The 21,401-nt window shown below is 63.1% G+C and overlaps 1 protein-coding gene across 6 annotated transcripts in view; it reads left to right on the forward strand.

Annotated features, from left to right (window-relative positions):
• CHD6 (chromodomain helicase DNA binding protein 6) overlaps positions 1-21,401 on the forward strand; it is a 95,541-nt gene that overhangs the window by 48,898 nt on the left and 25,242 nt on the right. For 4 of the 6 annotated variants that reach the window (XM_075438910.1, XM_075438915.1, XM_075438913.1 and 1 more), the window contains exons 4-21: positions 562-711; positions 3,747-3,812; positions 4,295-4,353; positions 4,707-4,824; positions 6,268-6,354; positions 6,606-6,755; positions 7,060-7,181; positions 7,797-8,040; positions 8,489-8,665; positions 10,270-10,413; positions 11,170-11,425; positions 11,928-12,138; positions 12,640-12,835; positions 13,360-13,524; positions 13,909-14,088; positions 15,287-15,397; positions 19,544-19,746; positions 20,167-20,366. In XM_075438910.1, coding sequence (XP_075295025.1) covers positions 562-711; positions 3,747-3,812; positions 4,295-4,353; positions 4,707-4,824; positions 6,268-6,354; positions 6,606-6,755; positions 7,060-7,181; positions 7,797-8,040; positions 8,489-8,665; positions 10,270-10,413; positions 11,170-11,425; positions 11,928-12,138; positions 12,640-12,835; positions 13,360-13,524; positions 13,909-14,088; positions 15,287-15,397; positions 19,544-19,746; positions 20,167-20,366 — 2,839 coding nt within the window. The remainder of the gene's footprint in view (positions 1-561; positions 712-3,746; positions 3,813-4,294; positions 4,354-4,706; positions 4,825-6,267; positions 6,355-6,605; positions 6,756-7,059; positions 7,182-7,796; positions 8,041-8,488; positions 8,666-10,269; positions 10,414-11,169; positions 11,426-11,927; positions 12,139-12,639; positions 12,836-13,359; positions 13,525-13,908; positions 14,089-15,286; positions 15,398-19,543; positions 19,747-20,166; positions 20,367-21,401) is intronic. The other 2 variants (XM_075438914.1, XM_075438916.1) reach the window with 1 other exon arrangement.

Genomic DNA, 21,401 nt, shown 5'->3' on the forward strand with positions numbered 1-21,401 from the left:
CGGGGGACATCCCGGCTGCCTCTGAGGGGGAGCAGAGCCGGGCCCCGGGGCGCGGCGGTCGGAGAGCACTGTCAGCAGCGTGGCTGGCAGACCCCGGCCCCAGAGGGGAGCGGGAGCCTGCGGGGACAGGGCCTGCCAGCCACCCCGCAGCTGGTGGCCCAGGATTAGGTGCGTGCTGCTGCCCTGGGCGCTGCACCTCCCTCAGCCGTGAGTTTCCCTCTGCTCCATGGCTCCTGGCAGCTCCCGTTTCCCGGCACAGCACGAGGAGGCAGGTCAGCCCTGCAGAGCTGGGGAGCTGCGCGTGCCTCCCGAGGGCTCCTCCGCTTCAGGTCTTGGGCGCTGGTGGAGCCAGGTGGGTCAGGCATGGATGGAGACCTTGGCACCGCAGTGATGGGCTCACCTCCAAGGGCTGCCTGTTCTTCCCACCACCTCCATCCCACCGGGACAAGTGGTGGGGCTGGTGAACCGGCAGCCCTGGGGCTTTCTCCACTCCACCCAAGCAAGGAGGAGGTCCTTGGTCCACCCATCTCACCCCAACTGCTTTTTTCATCCCATATGCAGAAACGCCGCTCAGGACGGCAAGTGAAGAGGAGGAAGTACAACGAGGACCTGGATTTCAAGGTGGTGGACGATGACGGCGAGACAATAGCCGTGCTGGGAGCTGGGCGAACCTCCGCGCTCTCCGCCTCTACTCTGGCATGGCAGGCAGAGGTAGGGCTGGATGTGGGACCAGGGTGACAGGGCCTCCTGCCTCCCGCAGGGTGTCCCAAGGGTGTCAGTGCTGAGGTTCGAGTGATAGGACGAGAGGCAGTGGCCTCAGGTTGTGTCAGGGGAGGTTCAGATTGGATATTAGGAAAAAATTCTTTACTGGAAGAGTGGTCAGGCCTTGGACCAGGCTGCCCAGGGCAGTGAGGGAGTCCCCATCCCTGGAGGGGTTCAAAAAGCAAGTAGATAAGGCACTTGGGGACACAGTTTAGCAGGCGTGGGGGTGATGAGTAGACAGTTGGACCTGATGATCTCTTAGAGGTCTTTTCCAACCTTAAGGATTGTGTGATTCTGTGAAGGGGGAGATCGCAGCATGAGGGTGCGGTGGGAGTGTGCCTGTCTGGGAGGGTGCAGGTGGGCTTTGCAGGGACTGCGAGCGCACAAAGGGATGGCAGGAGGCGTGCAGGTCCAACTGCGTCCCTCCTGCTTGGAGACTAAGGCCTGTGGAGCCTGTCAGGTAGCTGGACATGTCCCTGAAGGCATGACCCACCCATTGCCCGTGCCCATCTTTGGCTCCTCTCCCTGTAGCTCCTGTCCAGGAGGTTGGTCTGTGATTGTGTCTCTGCCAGCCGAGGGCTTTGTAGGTGCCAGGTCACCATCTCCTGCCACATTGCTGCTCTCCATCAGTGCCTCGGAGTGTCGAGACGCCCCGGTGACGCCTGCCAGCCGAGCTGATCTGCCGGGCAGCGTGGCGGGGCCGGGCAGTGCCACTGCAGTCTGGGCCTCGCTGCCCGGCCTCCTCTGCCCGCTGGTTCAGCTCTGGCTGCTGGCAGCTCCTTCCTGCGGGTCTGTGTGTTGGATCCTGCAGCTCATTCCCTCTCCCTGGTCGCTAACAAAGCTGCCAGATAATAATGGTCACTGATTGTTTTCGTAGTGTTCCCATGTCCCCTCTTCACAAGTCTTTGGTGTGAGTTAGTCAGCTCCGTTGCTAAGCTGGTAGATGAGACCTGGCCTGATGCTGCCGGGGCTGCCGCGCGTCCGCTGGAGGTGCTGCCAGCGCCGCTGCGGCTGCTGCCGCGGCCGTGTCCCAGCTGGGCTCCCGGCACTCATCCCAACAGCAGGTGGGAATGGGCTGCCTCTGGCACGTGTCCGTCCTGCCACCCCGCTCTCCTCTTCGTCCCGCGTCTGCACCTCAGCTTCTGCTGCTCCAGATGAATTATTAAGGCTGGTGTCTGATGGCAGCAAGGCTCCTGCTGAGGGACTGCTCTGGGCTCCTGCCAGCAGGCTTGGCCCGGCCCGGCCATGGTTGCTCCCAGGGTCGGGACAGACCCAGCAGGGCGAGGTGGGAGTGCGGAGGCCTCAGGGCTGCTGTCCCCATGGCCTGGACCGGCAGCTGTGCCCCCTGGATCCTGGCCACATTCCTCGGCAGCTCTGTGGGGAGGTGCAGGGCCCCTCCGGCAGCCCGCGGGCTGCCAGCGATGAGCCGCGGGCCCGGGCGAGCCGGCCGGGCCGCGGGGCAGCGTGGGAGCTCCCAGTCACTGCGATGGCAGCACCGTGCCCCTGGCCGCGTTCACATGAATCCTTTCTGGCCAGGGTCAAGCCCGGCAGCGCTGGGGTGGACACCCGGGCGCGGGGCACAGGGCACTGCACAGTGGGTGCAGCGGGAGCATCGCCATGTGCTCCCCTCGGCCGTGTTGCCATGGCGTGGGCAGAGCTCGCCAAGCAGGGCAGCAATCCTGCTCTGGGCCTGAGGACCGCAGCCGAGGGGCCCAGACAGAGCTGCTGTTCCCCTGCTCGATGTGCTGCCGTGCTGGGTGCAGCACCCTGCCCCACATCACAGTGGGTGCCGAGGCAGCAGGTTGGCGGGGGGCTGGGTCATGGAGGGGTTCCTGCAGCCCTGGGCACCGCCTTGGCTTTTCCAGAGCCTTTTGGGTGAGCGGTGTGGGGTGCCCAGCCTGCCCTGTGTTTGTCATGGAGGGGTCTTTCTAGTCTGCGAAGGAACATCTCCGGGGTGCTTTGCCTTGAACCAGACTCTGCCTCTGTCTGGAGGAGATGAACAGAGTCCTCCTCCTTTCTGCTCTGCGCTCTGCACTCCTGCTGCCGCACCATCTCTCAGCCAGGGCAGAACTGATATTTCTAATGCTCAGGCAAGCTCTACATTTCTGCTGTCTGTCCTCTCCTCTTAATCTTTCCATGCCCCTCCTGCTACAGTGCAGACAGGCACAAGCCGAGCTCTCCTGTCCCTTGGTGTTCGGTGGGGCTGGTCCTGCCACAGCCTGTGGCCAGGAGAGCCTCGACCTCCCCACTTGCCCCGTACCTGCTGTCTCGGAGCTGGAAGCAGAACAGCGTTAGGGCCACCTCCAGCACAGCTCAGCATGAGGGAGCGGGGTGGGAGCCCCTGGGTGGCCAGCAGAAGGTCTCTGCGGCCTCACGGCGTGCTTTCCTCACGGCAGAGTCAAAGCTGGCGGAGGGATGGAGGAGCTGCGTGGACAGCGGTGGGGCTGAGCGGCTGGTGGCTGTGTCCTGCAGCTGTGGGCAGGCAGCAGCAATGGAGGATGCTTGTGGCAGGGCCCGACAGACCTGCTCCCTGCTCTGCTGGGGCCCTTGGGCCATCTAACATTATAGGGTTGTATAAATGCCAAGGAAGGTGGAGATGTGGCATGGAGAGTGGCTGGGAGCAGGAGACGTGCGTATTTTCTTCCTTGAGTCTTGGGGCAGAAGCGCCCAAGCCCCCTCCTCTTTCCTGGGAGACTTCCCACCCTCTGCGGCCGCCCTGGTCTAGCTGGAAGGACCCGCACAGCCAAACCCGACGGTGCGGTGGCCTTGCTGGCCTGGGGAGCACAGGCGGAGGGCGAGTGTAGCTGGACTGGCGGCGCCTGCACCCTCGCACCCAGCAAGGGTGCCCACAGCGCGGCTCTCCCAGCGCCCGCTGTGCCGGCTCTGGTGGGCTGGCGGGGGAGCAAGCAGCCCTTCTGCGCTGGGAGGGTGCTGGAGGCCACGCAGTGAGCTGGGAAAACAACCCTCTGCTCTCCTGCCCCCAGGAGCCTCCCGAGGATGACGCCAATATCATTGAGAAGATCCTTGCCTCCAGGATGGTGCAGAAGGAGGTGAGTGGCAAAGGTGCCAGTGGGGCTGGAGGTCCCTGGGCAGAGGACAGACGGGACCTGGCTGCCTTGTGCAGCAGAGACATGAGACGTAGCAGGAGTGGGTGCTGCCGTGCCATTCCTTGCACTCGCTCTTCGCTGGGTGCTGTTGGGCTGTGCCTTGACTGGCACCTTTCTGGGTTGGTGATCAGTGTGGTGCCTTTCCTGACGTGGGCACCAGAAAGCCGGTGAAGAGTCAGGCCGGGGCTGATGCCCCGGAGGTGAGTCCCCTGTGCTCAAGGGTGCTCTCACACCACGTTCCCCAGGGCCGCTGAGCCTCTGGGGCGGGCAGCACACCGAGTGCCTGGCCCTCCTCGTCGTCCATGGGGCTCAGCCTGCCGGCAGCCCGTGGCGGGGCAGGGGACGCCTGTCCACGGCCAGGCCACCGAGGGTGCCCCCCGGTTCCTGGCAGGCTCTGACTGTCGCTCTCTTTCCCTTGGTTTCAGGCTCATCCCGGAGGCCTGGCGTTAGAGATGGAGGAGTTCTACGTCAAGTACAGGAACTTGTACGTGTGGCGTCGTGGTGCTCTGCGCCGCGGCAAAGGGCCCTGTGCATGCAGGAGCGAGGGCTGGGCGCTCCCCCTCCGTCCCATCCCCAGCTGCAGCCCCAGCATCCCTGTCTGCTGCCCCTGTCCTCCGGAGCCAGCCCCGGCCGTGGGAAGCAGCAAAGCCACCGCAGCCGCAGTGCTCAGTCTTGGCGTGGACCTGGGCCACGGCTCCCTCCCGTCTGGGGTTTCACCTGGCAAGGCGTCGGCTGGGTGTTCTGGGAGATCCCTGCTGGTCTGCATGGCGGATGGGATCGGGCCCAAAGGCCTCTTTGGTCATGTTTTGTTGATTATTTTTTTTTTTTCCTTTGCAGCTCCTACCTCCACTGTAAGTGGGCAACTCTGGAGGAGCTGGAGAAGGACCCCAGGATCTCGCAGAAGATAAAGCGCTTCCGGAACAAGCAGGCTCAGATGAAGCATATTTTTACAGAGGTGAGCGCTGAGCGCAGCGAGCAGCCGTGCCTGACCCCGGCACACCGGGGCCCGGTGCGGTGGACGAGCAGCCCAAGAGCTGGGCACTGCCTCCGGCACCTCCCTGCCCAGACAAGTCCGGCTCCGGGGCCGAAACTCGGGGCTGGGAGTGAGCAGGCAGCGCTCACCGTGTAGCTGTGCCTGCCCTGCCTGAGCTCTGCCGTAGCTCAGTGATGCCGGTGCGCTGCCCAGAGCCCTGCCTGTGCCCCCTCCCTGGCACCGTGGCAGTGCTTGGGCAGCAGCGCGGCACCTCAAGCTGCCCGGGTGGTTTGAACAAGGGCACGGCACAACAGGGTGAGCAGGTAGCCATGCTGGAGCCAAGGGGCCATGGCAGTGCCCTGAACAGCCGTGGTGTCCCTGGCAGAGCTGTGGGCAGGGTGAGAAATGTCACTTGCCTGGCACTGCCAACCCTGGAAGCATTGCTCAGTGGGAGGGAGGGCTGCGTGCGGTGCTGGAGGTGCTTTCGTGGGGGGAGAGAGAGGTGCTGTGGGAGAGAGGGAGCTATAAATCCTTGGGCTTAGGGCAGCCCCTGCCTGCTCTGTTCTATAAGCAGATTAATCTTGTTGAATATGAAAGGTGTTCTCTAATTTATCTTGCTCCAGAGATAGTTGTCGGATCTCCTCAAGCTGCCCCTTACGGGTGTAAGTGAGGCCAGCAGGCTGTGAACAGCTCTCCATGGCTGTAGTTGGAAAGCTGGGGGCTGTGTCGGATTTCTCCCTCCCGGGGCTGTCCGGGGTCTTTGCCAGGGTGCAAAGAAAAGGCGTGTGCTGGCACGCACCGCGCCGCTGACAGTGCAGCAGGGAGCGGGCCGCTTTCCGGTGGCTAACTGGGGCCTGGGGAGCTGCGAACGCAGAAGCCTGTTTTTTCTCCTTCCCGAGCCCTGGAGAACGTGTCTCTCTGAAGACCACTGCTAGCCTGAAGCCCCCTCCTCCCCAGGTGTTGCTGGTGGGGGGCTGAGCTCAGGAGTGGGTGCTGCTGGTGACAGCTGAGCTGAGGGTGAGGAGGGAGAGAGGCAGAGTGAGGTGTCTGCCCTTGCAGAGGAGTGGAGTTTGTCGGGTGCTGTGGCCGTCACAGCTCTGAACGCTGCGCGTGAGCTGGAGAATACGGCTCAGGGCTTCATGTGCTGGGGCCAGATGGGCTGAACAGGATGTTTCTGCCTCCCAGCAAGGGCAGCACGGAGCCCGTGGCTGCTCCAAAGCAAGACCTCTGCCTTCCGCGGGGCTCCAGCGTCCTCCCTGCCCCGAGACAGACGTCGCGTACCTGTGTCCGGGGCGCTCGGTGTGCTGTGCACAGCTAGCGGCATCCCGGGGACCGATGTCCCACAGCTGCTTACTCGTCCCTGCCATCTGTTTAACCCTGGAATCACCTTGAACTTACCTCTCTTTTTCCTCTTTGCTGTCGCAGCCTGATGAGGATTTGTTCAACCCGGACTACGTGGAGGTTGATCGAATTCTGGAGGTGGCTCACACGAAGGACCCGGACACCGGGGAGGTGAGTGGCTGCACCGCTTGCTCACCCTGCGGAGGGAGGGAGGCTGGGCAGGGGGCCCGGACCCACAGCATGCATCACGTGTCGTCGCTGAGCGCCCTGAGCCCTGTCCCCAGGGACCCCTGGGCGCAGGGCTGGGTGGGGGGCCGCTGGCCGTCCCTGTGGCTGGCTCTCCCTCGCAGCCTGCGCTGCACGCTGGGGCTGGGCGGCCGTGAGCCCTGCGCTGTCTCTGAGCCCGTCTCTCCGCGCCGCAGGAGGTGACTCACTACCTGGTGAAGTGGTGCTCGCTGCCCTATGAGGAGAGCACCTGGGAGCTGGAGGAGGATGTTGACCCGGGGAAGATTAAAGAGTTTGAAGCCCTCCAGATCCCTCCAGAAATCAAGCACATGGTAACGTACCCAGAGGTAACGTACCCGGCTGGCAGCTGGCTGCCCTGGGCAGGCAGGGGCTGGCTGTGACTTGCCAAGGTCCAGCAGTGCTGACCTTCTTGTCCCTGCTGCTGCAGTGCAAGCCCCATGTCCTCCCTCCAGATGGGTTAGTTAGCAGGATCCGAGGGTGGGATCTGGGGGCCAAGACCTTGCTGTGAATCAGCTGTCAATGACTGTTCTGAAATGTTGTCGTGATGCACAGCCCCAGAAGTGGGGTCTGGCCTCACGGAGCGTTCGCCTCTTCCTCTCCTTGGACCTTGCTCCTGCTCTCTCCTCCTAGGAGCGCCCGGCATCTGAGTCCTGGCAGAAACTGGAGAAGTCCCGGGAGTATAAGAACAGCAACCAGCTGCGGGAGTATCAGCTGGAGGGAATGAACTGGCTGCTCTTTAACTGGTATAACAGGTGAGGAGGGGCCGGAGTCCTGCTGGCCGTGGGGCCCCGCTGCGTGCAGACACGGGAGCGGCAGAGCTGGGGGAGCAGAGCTGATAAACAGGGGCCTGACAGAGCAGCCGCCGAGACCTGCCAGAGCTGGAGCTGGCAGGCAGCTGCCAGAAAAACTGTGTTTGTTTTAGCTTTGCAACTTGAGTCTTTAGGAGTGTTTCTCCCTGGTAAACGCTGATGAGCCTTGGAGATAGTAGGGCTTAGCTATGGGTCTGAAGTACACCTGGTTTTTGGTATTGGCCAGGCTACTGGCGACCCATTCCTGTGGGCAGGAGTGCAGGAATATGCATGTTCTCAGCTGCAGCAGGCCATCAGATCCGTCTTTCACTGCCTGGTGTGCACCCAAAGGACAGCATCTTTCACGTTAACTTTGAGTCCGTCATCTTGCAAGAAGTTGGATAGTGTGGCTTACCCAGACCGGTTTGGGCCACTGTGCCAGTGTCCCCTCACCCTCCACGCTGAAGGCCAGAGAGGTGTGGGTGGAGGTGATGTGCCTGATGTCCGACTGAAGAGTTGGCGACAGGGTGGTTCCTGCCCCTGACAGCCACGTTCACCTGCCCCTGTCCATCTCTGCAGGAAGAACTGCATCCTGGCCGACGAGATGGGGCTGGGGAAGACAATCCAGTCCATCACCTTCCTCTCAGAAATATTCCTGATGGGCATCCACGGCCCCTTCCTCATCATCGCACCTCTCTCCACCATCACCAACTGGGAGAGGGAGTTCCGCACCTGGACGGAGATGAATGCCATCGTGTACCACGGCAGCCAGATCAGCCGGCAGATGATCCAGCAGTACGAGATGGTGTACAGGGACACACAGGTGACTGATGCACACAACACTCCCAGGATGCATCCCCCAGCCCTGGCTTGCTTGACTTGGGAAGCCCTGAGCTGCATGTGGAGCTTGTGGTTCATCTGGAGAGGGACAGGTGATCTTTTAAGACCCCTTTGCTGGCATGGGCTCCGAGTGCACTGTGTATGAGTGAAGAACAGACCCAGCTCATGCAGAGAGGGGAGAATGCAGCAGAGCCCCAGCCGCAGTTCTTGTCCAGGCCTGTTTGTCTGCCCTGAAGCAGTGCCTGGTTTGGAGAGACGCAGCCTGCAGCCACGAGGAGGCTTGCGGGAACCTGCCCGCTGCTTGAGAGAGATGAACCTGGGGAAATCCCGGCTAGGAGCCAGATGCTAACACTGATGTGTTGACAGGATGTCTAACAGTGTCTTGCTGCCCTGCAGGAGTCAAGCGCTGCCTATGGTTTATGTCTCCCTAGGGTAACCCTCTCCCTGGGATCTTCAAGTTCCAGGTGGTTATCACCACCTTTGAGATGATCCTTGCCGACTGCCCGGAGCTGAAGAAGATCCAGTGGCGCTGCGTGGTCATTGACGAGGCCCATCGCCTGAAGAACAGGAACTGCAAACTGCTGGAGGGGCTGAAGCTGATGGCCCTGGTGAGCATGTCCTGAGAGCAGGGTGGGCCGGAGGTGGCCATGCCTAGCAGTCAGATGCCACTGCCAGCTGCTCAGGCCCAGTGCCAGAGCTGAGAGCTCCCTGTCAGAGGGAGAACCGTCCAGCACCCATCAGGTCACTGAAGCAGTGCCAGCGACAGGGGGGCCCTTTGATGGATGAGGCGCTGGTGCCCTGCAGCCAGCACAAACTCCTTGTTGCTGAAGTGGAATATTGACCCACAGCAGGCCAAGTGCCCTGGTGCCTTCCCGTCTGCGCGCGCTCCCTGGCAGCCTGGGCTGCTGCAGCACGCGGGGCAGCTGCTGGCCGGCCGTGCGCAGCATCCTCCGGCCGTGGTGTGCCTTGTACCCCGCAGCGAGCAGGGCTGCAGTGTTCCAGCTGGACCAGTCCGTGCCAGGGATGGCGGTGCAGGACTGTGCATGGTGAAAAAGGGGTCAGTGAGAAATGAATTTGGACGTCCAGCTCCTTTCCAGCCGCAGGAAAGGCAGCGCTGCTGTCTGCTGGACTGAGGGCCATCAGGCCTGTTGGATCTCCCGGCCCTACCTAGCTTCCATCACGCTCACCGGTAGCTGGGCCGGGCCTCCTAAAATTGCTAGTCTTGTGTCTCCAGTTCCCAGAGAACCTGCTGTTTCCCCATCCCTGTGTGCCTTGGGCAAGTCCCTGCTGGGTTGGGAGCAGCCTGGGGCAAAGCAGGGTTGCTGCTGGCCCCGCTTCCTAACTGTCACCTTCCTTTGTAGAAGTCATGTGGGAGCCTCCCACCCTACAATTGCCTGTCTTCCATAGCTGGTGACTCGTGGGGGTGTTCCCTGCTTGAGGCTGGGCGGGAGGACTGGCCTGAGCAGCGAGGCAGTGGCACTGCTGGGTCCGAGGGGCTGGTGTGCGGCGGGAGGCAGCACGCTGTGGTGCCTGGAGCCAGAGCCCGAGGTGTCAGCACGTGGAAGGGAGCGTGTTCTCCTTGAGGGGTCGTCTGCTCCTCACACCCCCGGGCTTGGGGGGTTGTCTGGACCCCTGTCTCCTGTCGTTGCGCATGTGCCCACACAGTGAACCTCTAATAAAAGCTCCTCCGTGTTCCCAGCGCACGCTTGGCACAGTCATACGTGGCCCTGCTGATTTCGGAGCATCCTGCTCACGCTGGCCCTAGCAGAAGGTCCCTGATGCTCCTTGGTATCACATGGCTCTGGGCCATGTTCCCTCCTGTTCTACCCGAGCCCTGAAGAGGGACATCCTGCCCACGGGTGCACGGAGGCTTGGGCCCTGCCAGCGTTGCCGTCCGGTGCCCGCACAGCCCTGCCTGCGGGTCCTGTGCCAGGGCAGGGCTGAGGCCGGGGGGCGGTGGGGCTTGCTTGGTTTCGGCTGTTGCTGCACAGGGCTGGACGGGGACGCATCCAGCGGAGCGTCCTGGCAGCCACAAGACAGTGCTGCGTGGCAGTGGCTGGGTCAGGGCTGGCGCCATGGCTGGGCGGGCCTTTTGGGGAGCGTGTGTGCCCCAGGGCCATCCAGAGTGCCCCTGAGGCTGGAAGACGAGGAGCATTGCTTGGATCCCAGCCAGCAGGTCTGAGCCCTCAACCTGTTTTCTGTGTGTACCCAGGAGCACAAGGTGCTGCTGACAGGGACCCCCCTGCAGAACTCGGTGGAGGAGCTCTTCAGTCTCCTGAATTTCCTGGAGCCGCAGCAGTTCCCCTCAGAGACAGCCTTCCTGGACGAGTTTGGAGACCTGAAGACAGAGGAGCAGGTACCTGGAAGAGTGATGCTGGTGACTGTTAGCACAGGCCCCTGGGACCCATGGTCACCAGACAGGCACGCACTCAGACGTTCTTTATGGAGGTGAAGGCCTCCTCATGCTGGGAGAAGCAAAAGCTGTGACAGGGCCCCCAGCGCTGCTTTGTCGAGAGGAGGCCGGCCTGTGCCGAGGCAGGGGTCTGCTCCCCACCCTCGCATGCCTGGCAGCACGGCTCGCCCGGCTTCCTCCCCTGCTCCGTCCCCGACACCGACAGGAGGGCGGGGGGGTGAGATCAGCGAGTCCAGGTGTCGGTCGCCCTGGTCAGGTTCCCCTGGGGAGCCGTCCACCAAGGTTCCTCTTGAGCATGGGTCATGCAGAGCAGCGCACTCCCCTGGGCTGTCTCGCTGCCGTGCGAATGTCTGGCTTAAGTGGAGATCACACAAAGATCGTCGTGCTGAGGGAGCAGGTACAGGCACGAGGAGCAACCAGAATCTCAGCTGCTGTCAGAGCTCTCAGCTCCCCTCCTGCAGCAGACACATCCACCCCAAGCAGCTGGCAGCAGAAGCGTGTGGAGTTCATGTCCCAGGGCTGGTCACTCACGGGCCTGCCCCAAGGAAGCCAGACCCTGAAGTTGTCCTGGCTGTCAGCAGCCGCTGCAGGGTCATTTGTAACGGGTTTCCAGCCGGGGGAGGCTCTAGCGTTGCGGGTCCCTCCGCTGTTACCACCATGTGCAGGGAGGGCAGTGAATCTCTGCGCTTGCTCTGGCAGGTGAAGAAGCTGCAGTCCATCCTGAAGCCCATGATGCTGCGACGGCTGAAGGATGATGTAGAGAAGAATCTGGCACCCAAGCAGGAAACCATCATTGAGGTGGAGCTGACCAATATCCAGAAGAAATACTACCGGGCCATCCTGGAGAAGAACTTCTCCTTCCTCTCCAAGGGTGCCAACCAGCACAATATGCCCAACCTCATCAACACCATGATGGAGCTGCGGAAGTGCTGCAATCACCCGTACCTCATCAATGGTGAGGGCTGTGCACAGGAGAGGGGGACACGGGTATCACTCCAATGTTTACTGGTCACTGCCTGCAGAGCTAATTGAGCTTGGGGGCCAGCTGAGGCCCTCACACCGTCTGCTGCTGGTGTGGTTGTGCATCCAGGCGCAGCACGGGATGCAGCCATCTGCCCTGTTGCCCTCATGGGCAGCCCAGCTGCCTGCAAGTGCCGCTTGCTGGTGGCCACCTCAGGGTCTTGCAAGGCTCGCTATATTTGGGGGTGTTCTGGCATGGGACCCTTTCCAACATCTCAGCCTGGCATGTTCTGCCATGAGCTGGTGCGAGCCCTGAAGAAGGAGTAGAGCCACAGGAGCGGAGGGGCTTCTGGAGGTCTCTAGCCAACCTCACTAGATCTGACTGACTGCATGGGTTCTGTTCCTCACGTGGTGGCTTGCTGTTGCCCTGGGTGGGAGGCTGGGGGCAGCCACACTGCTAGCCTCGCCGAGCGCTCACGTCCCTTCTCACCTGGCAGGGGCGGAGGAGAAGATCCTGGAAGACTTCCGTAAAACACACAGCCCGGAGGCGGCCGACTTCCAGCTGCAGGCCATGATCCAGGCAGCCGGGAAGCTGGTGCTCATTGACAAGCTGCTTCCCAAGCTGATCGCCGGCGGGCACAAGGTGCTCATCTTCTCCCAGATGGTGCGCTGCCTCGACATCCTGGAAGACTATCTCATCCAGAGGCGGTTAGTACAGGCTTCCGCGTTCACCGCAGCTCCTCCACGTCCCCCCCATCCTGCACTGGAGATACAGAATGGAAGCAGCCCGGGGTGGGGATTTGGCCCACGTACCGAAGGGTCTGAGCTACAGGCTACTGCTGGTGGGTGCAGGGACCCCAGAGCTGGGCAGATCTGACCCGTGCATCCTGTGCTGCCCAGGGCTAGTCCTAGGAGTGACCAAATGCAAAGCCTTTCCCTTGGTCTGAGTTCCCATGAGCCGCGTATCCACGCGCATGTGTGGGGTTGTGATGATTTTGCCGTGGTAGAAGGAATGACTTTGGGGAACAACCACAGCGTGTGCTGGCTGATGGGCCTGAGCCTCCTCCTGTGCCCGGGGCCTGCCAGTAAGTCCCAGCTGCCTGTGTGCCCGCACGCAGCCTGGGGGAAGGAGCAAGAAGGGGTTTGTGAGCTGCAGGCAGTTCAGGCCCCGCTGTGACCCTGCTCTCGCCTCTTCCCCTCTCGGAGCAGGTACACCTACGAGCGCATCGACGGGCGGGTGCGCGGGAACCTGCGCCAAGCCGCCATTGACCGCTTCTGCAAGCCCGACTCGGATCGCTTCGTCTTTCTGCTGTGCACGCGGGCGGGCGGGCTGGGCATCAACCTGACTGCTGCCGACACCTGCATCATCTTTGACTCGGACTGGAACCCCCAGAACGACCTCCAGGTGAGGGGCCGGGCTGCCGGGAGGTCCTGCGGCACGACTCCCGTCGCTCCTGCCAGCCGGGGAGGGGAGGGCAGCAGCACCCGGCTGTGCTGGCCGTGGGGTACCGGGCTGGGAGCACCAGCAGGAGGGCGACAGAGGGGACGTGTCTCGGGGGAGACCACAGTGTGGCTCTGAAAGCACGACCAGGCAACATTTGTCCGTACCTGGTGTTGGAGGGGCTGAAGTGTCGGCTGCCCCCCGTCTGCAGAGAGCCAAGGCTCCAGCCTGAGCCCTGTGTCCGTGCCCGGGGGTGCTGGGGTCTCTGATTCCTGCTCCACAGCCGTGCAGGCCTGGCACCGACCAGCACCCGCAGGCAGAGCCCTGCCAGGTCAGCCACAAGCACTGGATGAGGGTGCTCGGGTGGGCGGGAGTCGGCTGTGGCTCAGGTGGGCGAGGGGTGGGTGCGGGTGCAGGGTCCCACAAGCGACGCGGTCCCCGTCCTGCCGGGCTCACTGTGCTGGACGCTCTGCCCTCTGCGCTTCCAGGCTCAGGCTCGCTGCCACCGGATCGGGCAGAGCAAGGCGGTGAAAGTCTATCGCCTCATCACCAGGAACTCCTACGAGCGGGAGATGTTCGACAAGGCCAGCCTGAAGCTGGGCCTGGATAAGGCTGTGCTGCAGGACATCAACCGCAAGGGCAGCACCAACGGGGTAGGCTGGCTGTCAGAGGGGGGCTGGGCGAGGGTGCTGTGGGAGAGCTCTCCTCCTCCCCCTGCACGTCACTGCTAGGTCGGAGCAGAGGCCTGGGCAGGCTTCTGGAGAGGGACAGCCTGGTCCCAGGCACTGGCGTTGCTGCTGTTTGGCCTGGCAGGCTGTCCCTGCGCTGCCACAGGGTTGGGGGACACTTGGTGCTGTGTCTGGGTGCCATGGACTGAAGCTCATGACAGTCCCTTGGGCAGCATTTTGAAGTGACCTCTTTGGTGTAGCAGCGGGAGGTCTGGGTTGGCTTGGGGCATCTCTGCCCTCCCTCCTGGGGCAGAGGGAAGAGCCTTCTCCTGCTGTGCCAGGTTGGTGACGCCCCAGTGTTTCGGGCAGGTTCAGCAGCTCTCAAAGATGGAGGTGGAGGACCTGCTGCGGAAGGGTGCCTATGGCGCTCTCATGGACGAGGAGGATGAAGGATCGAAGTTCTGCGAGGAAGACATTGACCAGATCCTCCAGCGCAGGACACAGACGATCACCATCCAGTCTGAGGGGAAGGGCTCCACGTTTGCCAAGGTGTGCCGTGCTCCAGCGGGAGGGGAGGGGCACTTCCCCCAGGGTGCTGAGGGACACACTGGGAGCGCGCTGGGCAGCAGTGGTGGGCTGGCCTCTTGCCTGTGTGTTGAGATGTGTCTGCATGGAGGCCAAGCTCTCCTGCCTGTCCCTCTGCGTCCGGGAGCGAGACCTCGCTGGGGCTCGGCAGCAGCGTGGTTTCCTGGCTCACTGGTGGTCAGTGGAGCATTGAGGAGGGGGTCACCAGCCCAGGTGGGTGATGGGAGGCTGCCCACGAGGGTTCAGCTTGCCAGCTTCCACCTCGAAGCGGGCTCAGGCTGGTGAGAAGGCAGAGCAGGGGCTGCCCTCCAGCTGCCGGGCAGTGCCGGGGTGTGCTCTGTGACAGGGCCGGCGGTGGGGATGGGTGCAGAGCTGCTCTGGTGTCCCAGGTGGGGTGCTGCAGGGTGAAGGGCTTGCTCTTCTGGTGGCCTGAGGACTCCTTGCCGTGGCAGCAGGTCATGCCCAGAGCTAGACCCTCCACCCAGGGCTGTTGTGGGCAGGGTCAGGCCTCTCCTTGGGGAGGATGGGTGAGTTCAAAGCCTGGGTGAGGTCTAGCCCTGAGCTGGGCTGATTTTCTACTCATGGGCTGAGCTTTGAGCTTATTTGATCTGGAGTCTGTCACCTCCTCTGCCCTTCCGAACACCGGTGCTGTCTCGGCGTGGTGCTTTGCTGAGCAGAAATGCAGGTGGAGGCCTGGGCTGCCGGTGGTGTGGGAAGGCGTTGGGGTACCTTGAGCACAGCCCTCCCGCCGCGCAGCCCGTCTGTCTCCGGTCTCGCTCTTCCGCTGCCGAGGGACCTGGCTCTCCGGGAGACCTCCAGGGTGGTGGCAGCACCCGGCTGCCAGCCTGCGCGGTGCCCGAGGCTGGGTGCTGCTGTGCCATGGGAAGCTGTGCGCCGTGGGGCCCTGACGTCTGCCTGGGACAGAGCCCGAGGGGCCAGCTCAGTGCCATGCTCACTGGGGGCACCGAGGGCCGGCTGTCCCTCGTCTTGTGGGTGGCACAGCCCCGGCTCTGCAGAAGAGAGGGGCTCAGCTCGCTGAAACGAAGAGCTCTGTGTGACACCCCGCGGCGCTGCAGACAGATGTGCTGGGGATCTCTGTGCGGGGCACGGCACAGCTGGGCGATGGGCTGCACCCTGTTCACTCCTCTTCTTTCACTCCCAGGCCAGCTTCGTAGCATCAGGGAACAGGACGGACATTTCCTTAGATGACCCCAACTTCTGGCAGAAGTGGGCCAAGATAGCAGAGCTCGATACGGATGCCAAGAACGAAAAGGTAGGGTCCAGCTCGCGGCCCGTGTGCCCCACAGCTGCTCTGACCCGGCGGGCCGTGTGTCCAGGCAGGAGCTGCGTGCCTCCGTTGGGCACGTGAAGGATACGTCCTGGCCATCAGGACTTGCTACACTGGCGAAAGCCCCGATTGCTTTAGCCACGTGTTGGCCCGTGCCCACGTGGTATTTCAGGGTGCCCGATCTCTGCTCCCAGCTACTCCCAAGCCTGGTTTAGGAGCAGCAGCTGGGGCTGGTAGCGTGTGAGGGGAGGAGGGGATGAAGCAGGCAGCGCAGTGGCACACCTGTGAACCCAGCAGACTGGTGTGACTGCCTGTGCGTGAGCTGGAGCTGCGCCGGCGTTCCCCGCAGCGCAGGCGGGCACCCCTGCCTCCTGCTGCCAGCCGGCTTGGGTGCTGGCAGCCTGGGCGGCTGGGGCTGGAGTGGTACCAGGACGGTCCCCTGCTGCCCTCCAGGTGCCAGCTCTCATCTCCCAGCTCCCTGGCTGCCTCACCAAGCCCAGAGACCTTCGTTAGCTCGGGGCACACAGGGCCAAGCTGCCCTGTGCCCTGCCAGGGCACAGAGGGGCCCAGATGCCGGCTCCTGCGGTGGCTGGGGATGGACGGGCTGAGCAGGGCTCTTCCCACACTCGGCAAAAGCTGCGTAACTGTTCCCCAGCCCAAACCCAAGTCCACGTGAGCCCTGGCACCCCGGGCAGAGGCCTGGCAGCTCTGGAGGAGGCCTGGTGAGCTGACATGAGTTTGTATACTGGAACCCTCCGAGCCCTGGATCTTGCAGTGCTGGCGCGTTCGTTCCATCGCAGCCGCTGGCTCGCAGCAGCCCGGGTCGTGGTGGCTGTGGAGGTGATGTTTGTCGTGGTGGAGCTCGGCAGGGCCCTGGCTCTCCCGGCAGCGGCCAGAGAGGAAACGGCGCTGCGGGCAGCTGCGCCCGCTGGCCCGGGCTCCCTCTCCTCTCCCTGCGTGGCCCTACAGACCCTCTGCAGGGCCACAGCACCCGTGGGCCCGTGCAGGCACCCTGCAACCCAGCAGCAAGTCCAGCCGTTTAGTGACCCAGAAGGCTGTGCTGCCATTCAGCGTGACCTGGAGAGGCTGGAGAGTTGGGCAGAGAGGAACCTGATGAGGTTAAACAAGGGCAAGGGCAGGGTCCTGCACCTGGGGAGGAACAACCCCAGGCACCAGTACAGGCTGGGGGGGACCTGCTGGAGAGCAGCTCTGCGGAGAGGGACTGGGAGTGCTGGGGGACGACAGGGTGACCCTGAGCCAGCGGTGTGCCCTGGCTGCCAAGAAGGGCAGTGGGATCCTGGGGTGCATCAAGAGAAGTGTGGCCAGCAGGGCGAGGGATGTTCTCCTCCCCCTCTGCTCTGCCCTGGGGAGGCCCCATCTGCAGTGCTGGGTCCAGCTCTGGGCTCCCCAGTTCAAGAAAGATGAGGAGCTACTGGAGAGAGTCCAGCGGAGGGCTACGAGGATGAGGAGGGGACTGGAGCATCTCTCCTACGAGGAGAGGCTGAGGGAGCTGGGCTTGTTCAGCCTGGAGAAGAGAAGGCTGAGGAGAGGGGACCTTATCAATGCCTATAAATACCTCAAGGGTGGGTGTCAGGAGGACGGGGCCAGACTCTTTCCAGTGGTGCCCAGCGACAGGACAAGGGGCAACGGGCACAAACTGAAGCAGAGGAAGCTCCAGCTGAACCCGAGGAAGAACTTCTTCCCTCTGAGGGTGCCGGAGCCCTGGCCCAGGCTGCCCAGGGAGGCTGTGGAGTCTCCTTCTCTGGAGATATTCCAGCCCCGCCTGGCCGCGGTGCTGTGCAGCCTGCTCTGGGTGACCCTGCTTGGGCAGGGGGTGGGACTGGGTGACCCACAGAGGGCCCTGCCAACCCCAACCATTCTGTGGTTCTGTGAAAGTGGACTTGCAGTCAGTTGAGGCTGGGGGGGAGCAGGTAGTGTCAGAGCAGGTCCCTGGAATCGGTCGTGCGTCACACCGTCCCGTTTAATGCCAAGGGAGTAACCCTGATAACCGTGGTTCTCTCTCTGTTGTGATTCATTCACAGCGTTTAAATGGGGGTTCCAGCAGTGGCACGGGAGGAGTTTGAGGGGGTGCAGTGGTGGGATGGTGCTGAGACACTGCTGGTCCAGAGGCTCGTGTCAGGCACACCGGCACCCTCGGGTCCCAGCCGCTCCCCGGCTTCATGGATGTGAGGGCAGCCCTGGAAATGGGGGCCTTGCTGAGCAAGCACTGGGCTGTGGGGCTGCAGTGGGAGCAGTGACCTGGCTGGACTGGAGCAGGCAGTGGGTGCTGGCTGGAGGCAGCACCTCTTTGCAGGAGAAATGTCTCTTTCTGGTGAACAGTCCTGTGAGGTGCTGTGCTGCTTCCCCACCTCATCTGCGCTCACAGACCAAGGCGGGCTGCCGGGAGGTGAGGGACCGTGGCTGCGGCACGGGGTTTGTCAGGACATCGCCCTGGGTGGGTGCCTGGTCTGGCTGGGGTCTCAGAGCTCTGCCCTAGGTTAGAGCAGGCTGGGGAAGGGGCTGCCAGGGGCTTGGTGCCTCGGGGGTTGGATGCAGCCCTGCACGGTGTCTGCAGATGCTCCCTCTTGCTCAGCGTCTCATCTCTGAGTGGGAGGGTGGAGCGAGGTCATCCCGACCGGCTGGGCTTGGCCCCGACAGGCAGGGGGGGTCACGAGAGGACCTCCAGCTTGGGCAGCTCCTCCGGTACTGCTCCCTGCTCCTGTAGCATCAGATGCTCCCTCGTGCTGGAGATTCTCCAGATCCAGCTGAATGCTGGCCACGTTCACCCCAGCCTGGGGGGCTGTTCAAAGACCACGTGGGTCAGGCTCAAAATCCAGGTGTTGCTTCAGCAACAAATCTCTCTTCAAAGCTGAGTGTGACCAGGGATGAAGAGAGCTGCCCAGGGCTTCTCCTGGCCTGCTGGAGCAAGTGGGGACAGGTTTGAGTTGTGCCACTCCTTCCTCCGTCGGCGTTTGGAGCCCTGCTGTCCGCCTGCAGGGACGGGAGCGAGGAGTGAAGCCGAGTGGATCTGGCAAGCCCGTCACCGTGCCCGGGTGCGGGCGTTGCGGGCTGTGGGTGGCTGCTCCCGGAGTCTTGCCTCTTGCCCTCTCTGGCAGATGGGCTTCTTCCCAGCAGCGGCCGTGACAAACGCGGCAGCTCGAGCTCCGGCAAGCTGGTGCTTGGCTTCTCCTGGCCTGGTGGCACAGCTGAGGGGTGGTCCTCCTGTGTCTCTGGGGGGCATCTCCTGGGGGCAGCATCCTTGTTCTCGGCCCCTGCCTGCCCTGCCCACGCACGGAGCTCTCTAGCCGAGTGCTGAGACGGAGCTGGGGTGGCTCTGCCTGTCGGGGCCAGGATGGGCAGGTGGGGTCCCGTCTCTCTGCTGGCCCTGCTGAGCTCATGGGCTCGGCATCAGCCCGGGCCTCTCCTCCGGGCTCGTCTGTCGAGCGCAGGGTGCTGCACCCGGCTGCCGCGCGGCCCCGGGGCCGGCTGACATGCCAGCTGCGGCAGCAGCGCCATGGAGGGGGTGTTAGGGAGCAGCGAGAGGGGGACCCGCAGCCCCGCAGAGCTCAGCGCTCGGGCAGGGAGAGGGGGGGTCCCACATGCTGGAAATCCAGGCAGATTTAGATGACGTGCATTCCGTCGACAGGGTGGGAGGAAGGAGGGCAGGCAGATACAGGCTGTTTCATTTCGTATTGCTCCCTCCTGCACCTTCTTGAAGCTGCCTTTCCTCTTCCAGCCCACCTATCCCCCCCCCACAGAAATTACGCCGCCTCCAGCGCCGGGCTGGGTGCGGGCGGTGCTGGGAGGGCCAGGAGCGTGATGCAGAGCTGACTCAGCTGCTGCCTTTTGGCAGCTTGAACCCGGAGGGCCTGATTTTCAGCCTGCCATCCTTCAGGCTGAATTTTGTGCTTACCAAGAACAGTCTCATGTGCGCAGGCCGAGCTGCACACCGGTAACCTGGAGCGGGCATCCCGGTGGGAAGGCGATGGCTAGCCACGGGGCTGGCGATCTGGGAACCAGAGGCGTGAGCAGAGCAGGGCGGCAGCGTGGAGAGGGGGACATACTGTGCCAGGGTGGAAGGCAGGCGTTTCTGCCCACGCCTGAGCGTGTTCTCCGCGCTGTCCCTCGTAGGAGAGCCTGGTCATCGACAGGCCCCGGGTGCGGAAGCAAACCAAACACTACAACTCCTTCGAAGAGGACGAGCTGATGGAGTTCTCCGAGCTGGACAGTGACTCGGACGAGCGACCCACGCGCTCGCGGCGCTTCAACGAGAAGACGCGGCGGTACCTGCGCGCTGAGTGCTTCCGCGTGGAGAAGAACCTGCTCATATTCGGGTGAGTCTCGGCCGCTCCCAGAGAGCACGGCCACAGCCGCCGCTGTCCCACTTTCTGTCCATCCTGCTCGGAGTTTCCCTTCCCTCCAGCAGTGACCTCCCTGATGGGACCCGGGCTCTAACTGAACATTTGGGATGGAAGGAGGGTTAGGGGGGGGCAAAGCATGAGCTGGTAGTCAGCAATTCCAGAGTCTGCCCTATTTAGTTCTGGGCAAACCTCTCCCCCTCTCTGCTCCCATAATGTGGGGCAGAACACCCCTATTCAGGGAGCTGGCAGGGCTGTGCCCCAGAGCAAGCTGCTGGAGAGAGGTGCTGGCGAGGTCTGTAGTTGCACAGGAGTATTTAATCGTAGAATCGTTAAGGTTGGAAGAGACTTGTAAGATCATCAAGTCCAACTCTGTCTGTGTTCCTGCTGTTCCAGCTGGGGACGCTGGAAAGACATCCTGACCCACGGGCGGTTCAAGTGGCACCTGAATGAGAAGGACATGGAGATGATTTGTCGGGCCTTGCTGGTCTATTGCGTCAAACACTACAAGGGGGATGAGAAGATCAAGAGTTTTATCTGGGATCTCATCACGCCGACGAAGGACGGCCAGAACCAGGCTCTGCAGAATCACTCAGGTATTGCGTGTTCTCTCTGCCATTGCACCTGTACCCGTCGCCGCTGTGCCAGCCTCCGGGCCGGAGGCTGCGGAACTCAGAGCAGAGCTGGCTGAAACAGCCCGCGAGCAGTTGTGCTTGAGCACCGTGGCTCTCCCTGCACGGAGAAAGCGGCTGCCGTGGGTCTGAGCTCCACACTGACCCTCAGGGCCAGCGGCAGGGCTGGCTGGGGCGGGGAGGCTGTTTTCTGGCTCCCAGGGCCGTGGCTGGTGCAGAGAGAGCCGCGTGGTGGGAGCGGAGGTGCCACCCTGCTCTCAGGTGGGCACTGCCCCGTTTTCCCTGGCCTGTGAACAGTCAGGGTTCCCCTGCACGGGGAGGCAGCGGGCAGTGAGCTCGCGGGGCACGTACGCACTCATGGAGGGTGCTTGGTCCTGTTCCTCAGGGCATCGCAGGGCGCGGCGTGCATCGTGTGCCTGTGGGCAGCCCCGGCCCCGATGCCAACGGCTGAGACCGCAGGCGCGGCACGCGTGGCGGCACCGGGAGGCTGGCGGCGTGGTCGGTGCGGCCATCGCCTGGGCAGCCAGCTTGCGTCTCCTTCCATGTCAGTTCTTATCCCAGACGTACTGGTCTGCAATGCCTGCCCTCGTGGATGGAGGGGCAGCGCTGGTTTGCGGAATCAAACCAGTGCCAGATCCCACCCAGGTGCTGCTGCCTTCTCCCACCCCACCTAGCAGGACCCTTCGTCGCAGGTTTGGCTGTGCCCTCCCCGTTCAGAGGACTCGTACGCTCATTTACCAGTGTGTTTGAGGTCCACGTGTCACACCACATGCCCAGTTTGTGTTTGCATCTGCGTTCTGTTGGGTGGAGGCTTCCAGCGTACCCTCAGCTTCAGCCAGGGCCACCCAGAGCCTTCCGCAGCCCTGCTCTCCCGCTGTCTCTGGCTGCCTGGGCGGTGGGGCACATCAGGGTCACCCCCTCCGCGCTTGTAGGGCAGCGTCTGCTCTCCGTAGGCGTCCCTTGAGGCTGGAGCAGCACGGCAGATAGAGTCCCCCACGC

Source organism: Opisthocomus hoazin, chromosome 18 (assembly GCF_030867145.1).
Source record: "Opisthocomus hoazin isolate bOpiHoa1 chromosome 18, bOpiHoa1.hap1, whole genome shotgun sequence".
NCBI lineage: Eukaryota > Metazoa > Chordata > Aves > Opisthocomiformes > Opisthocomidae > Opisthocomus > Opisthocomus hoazin.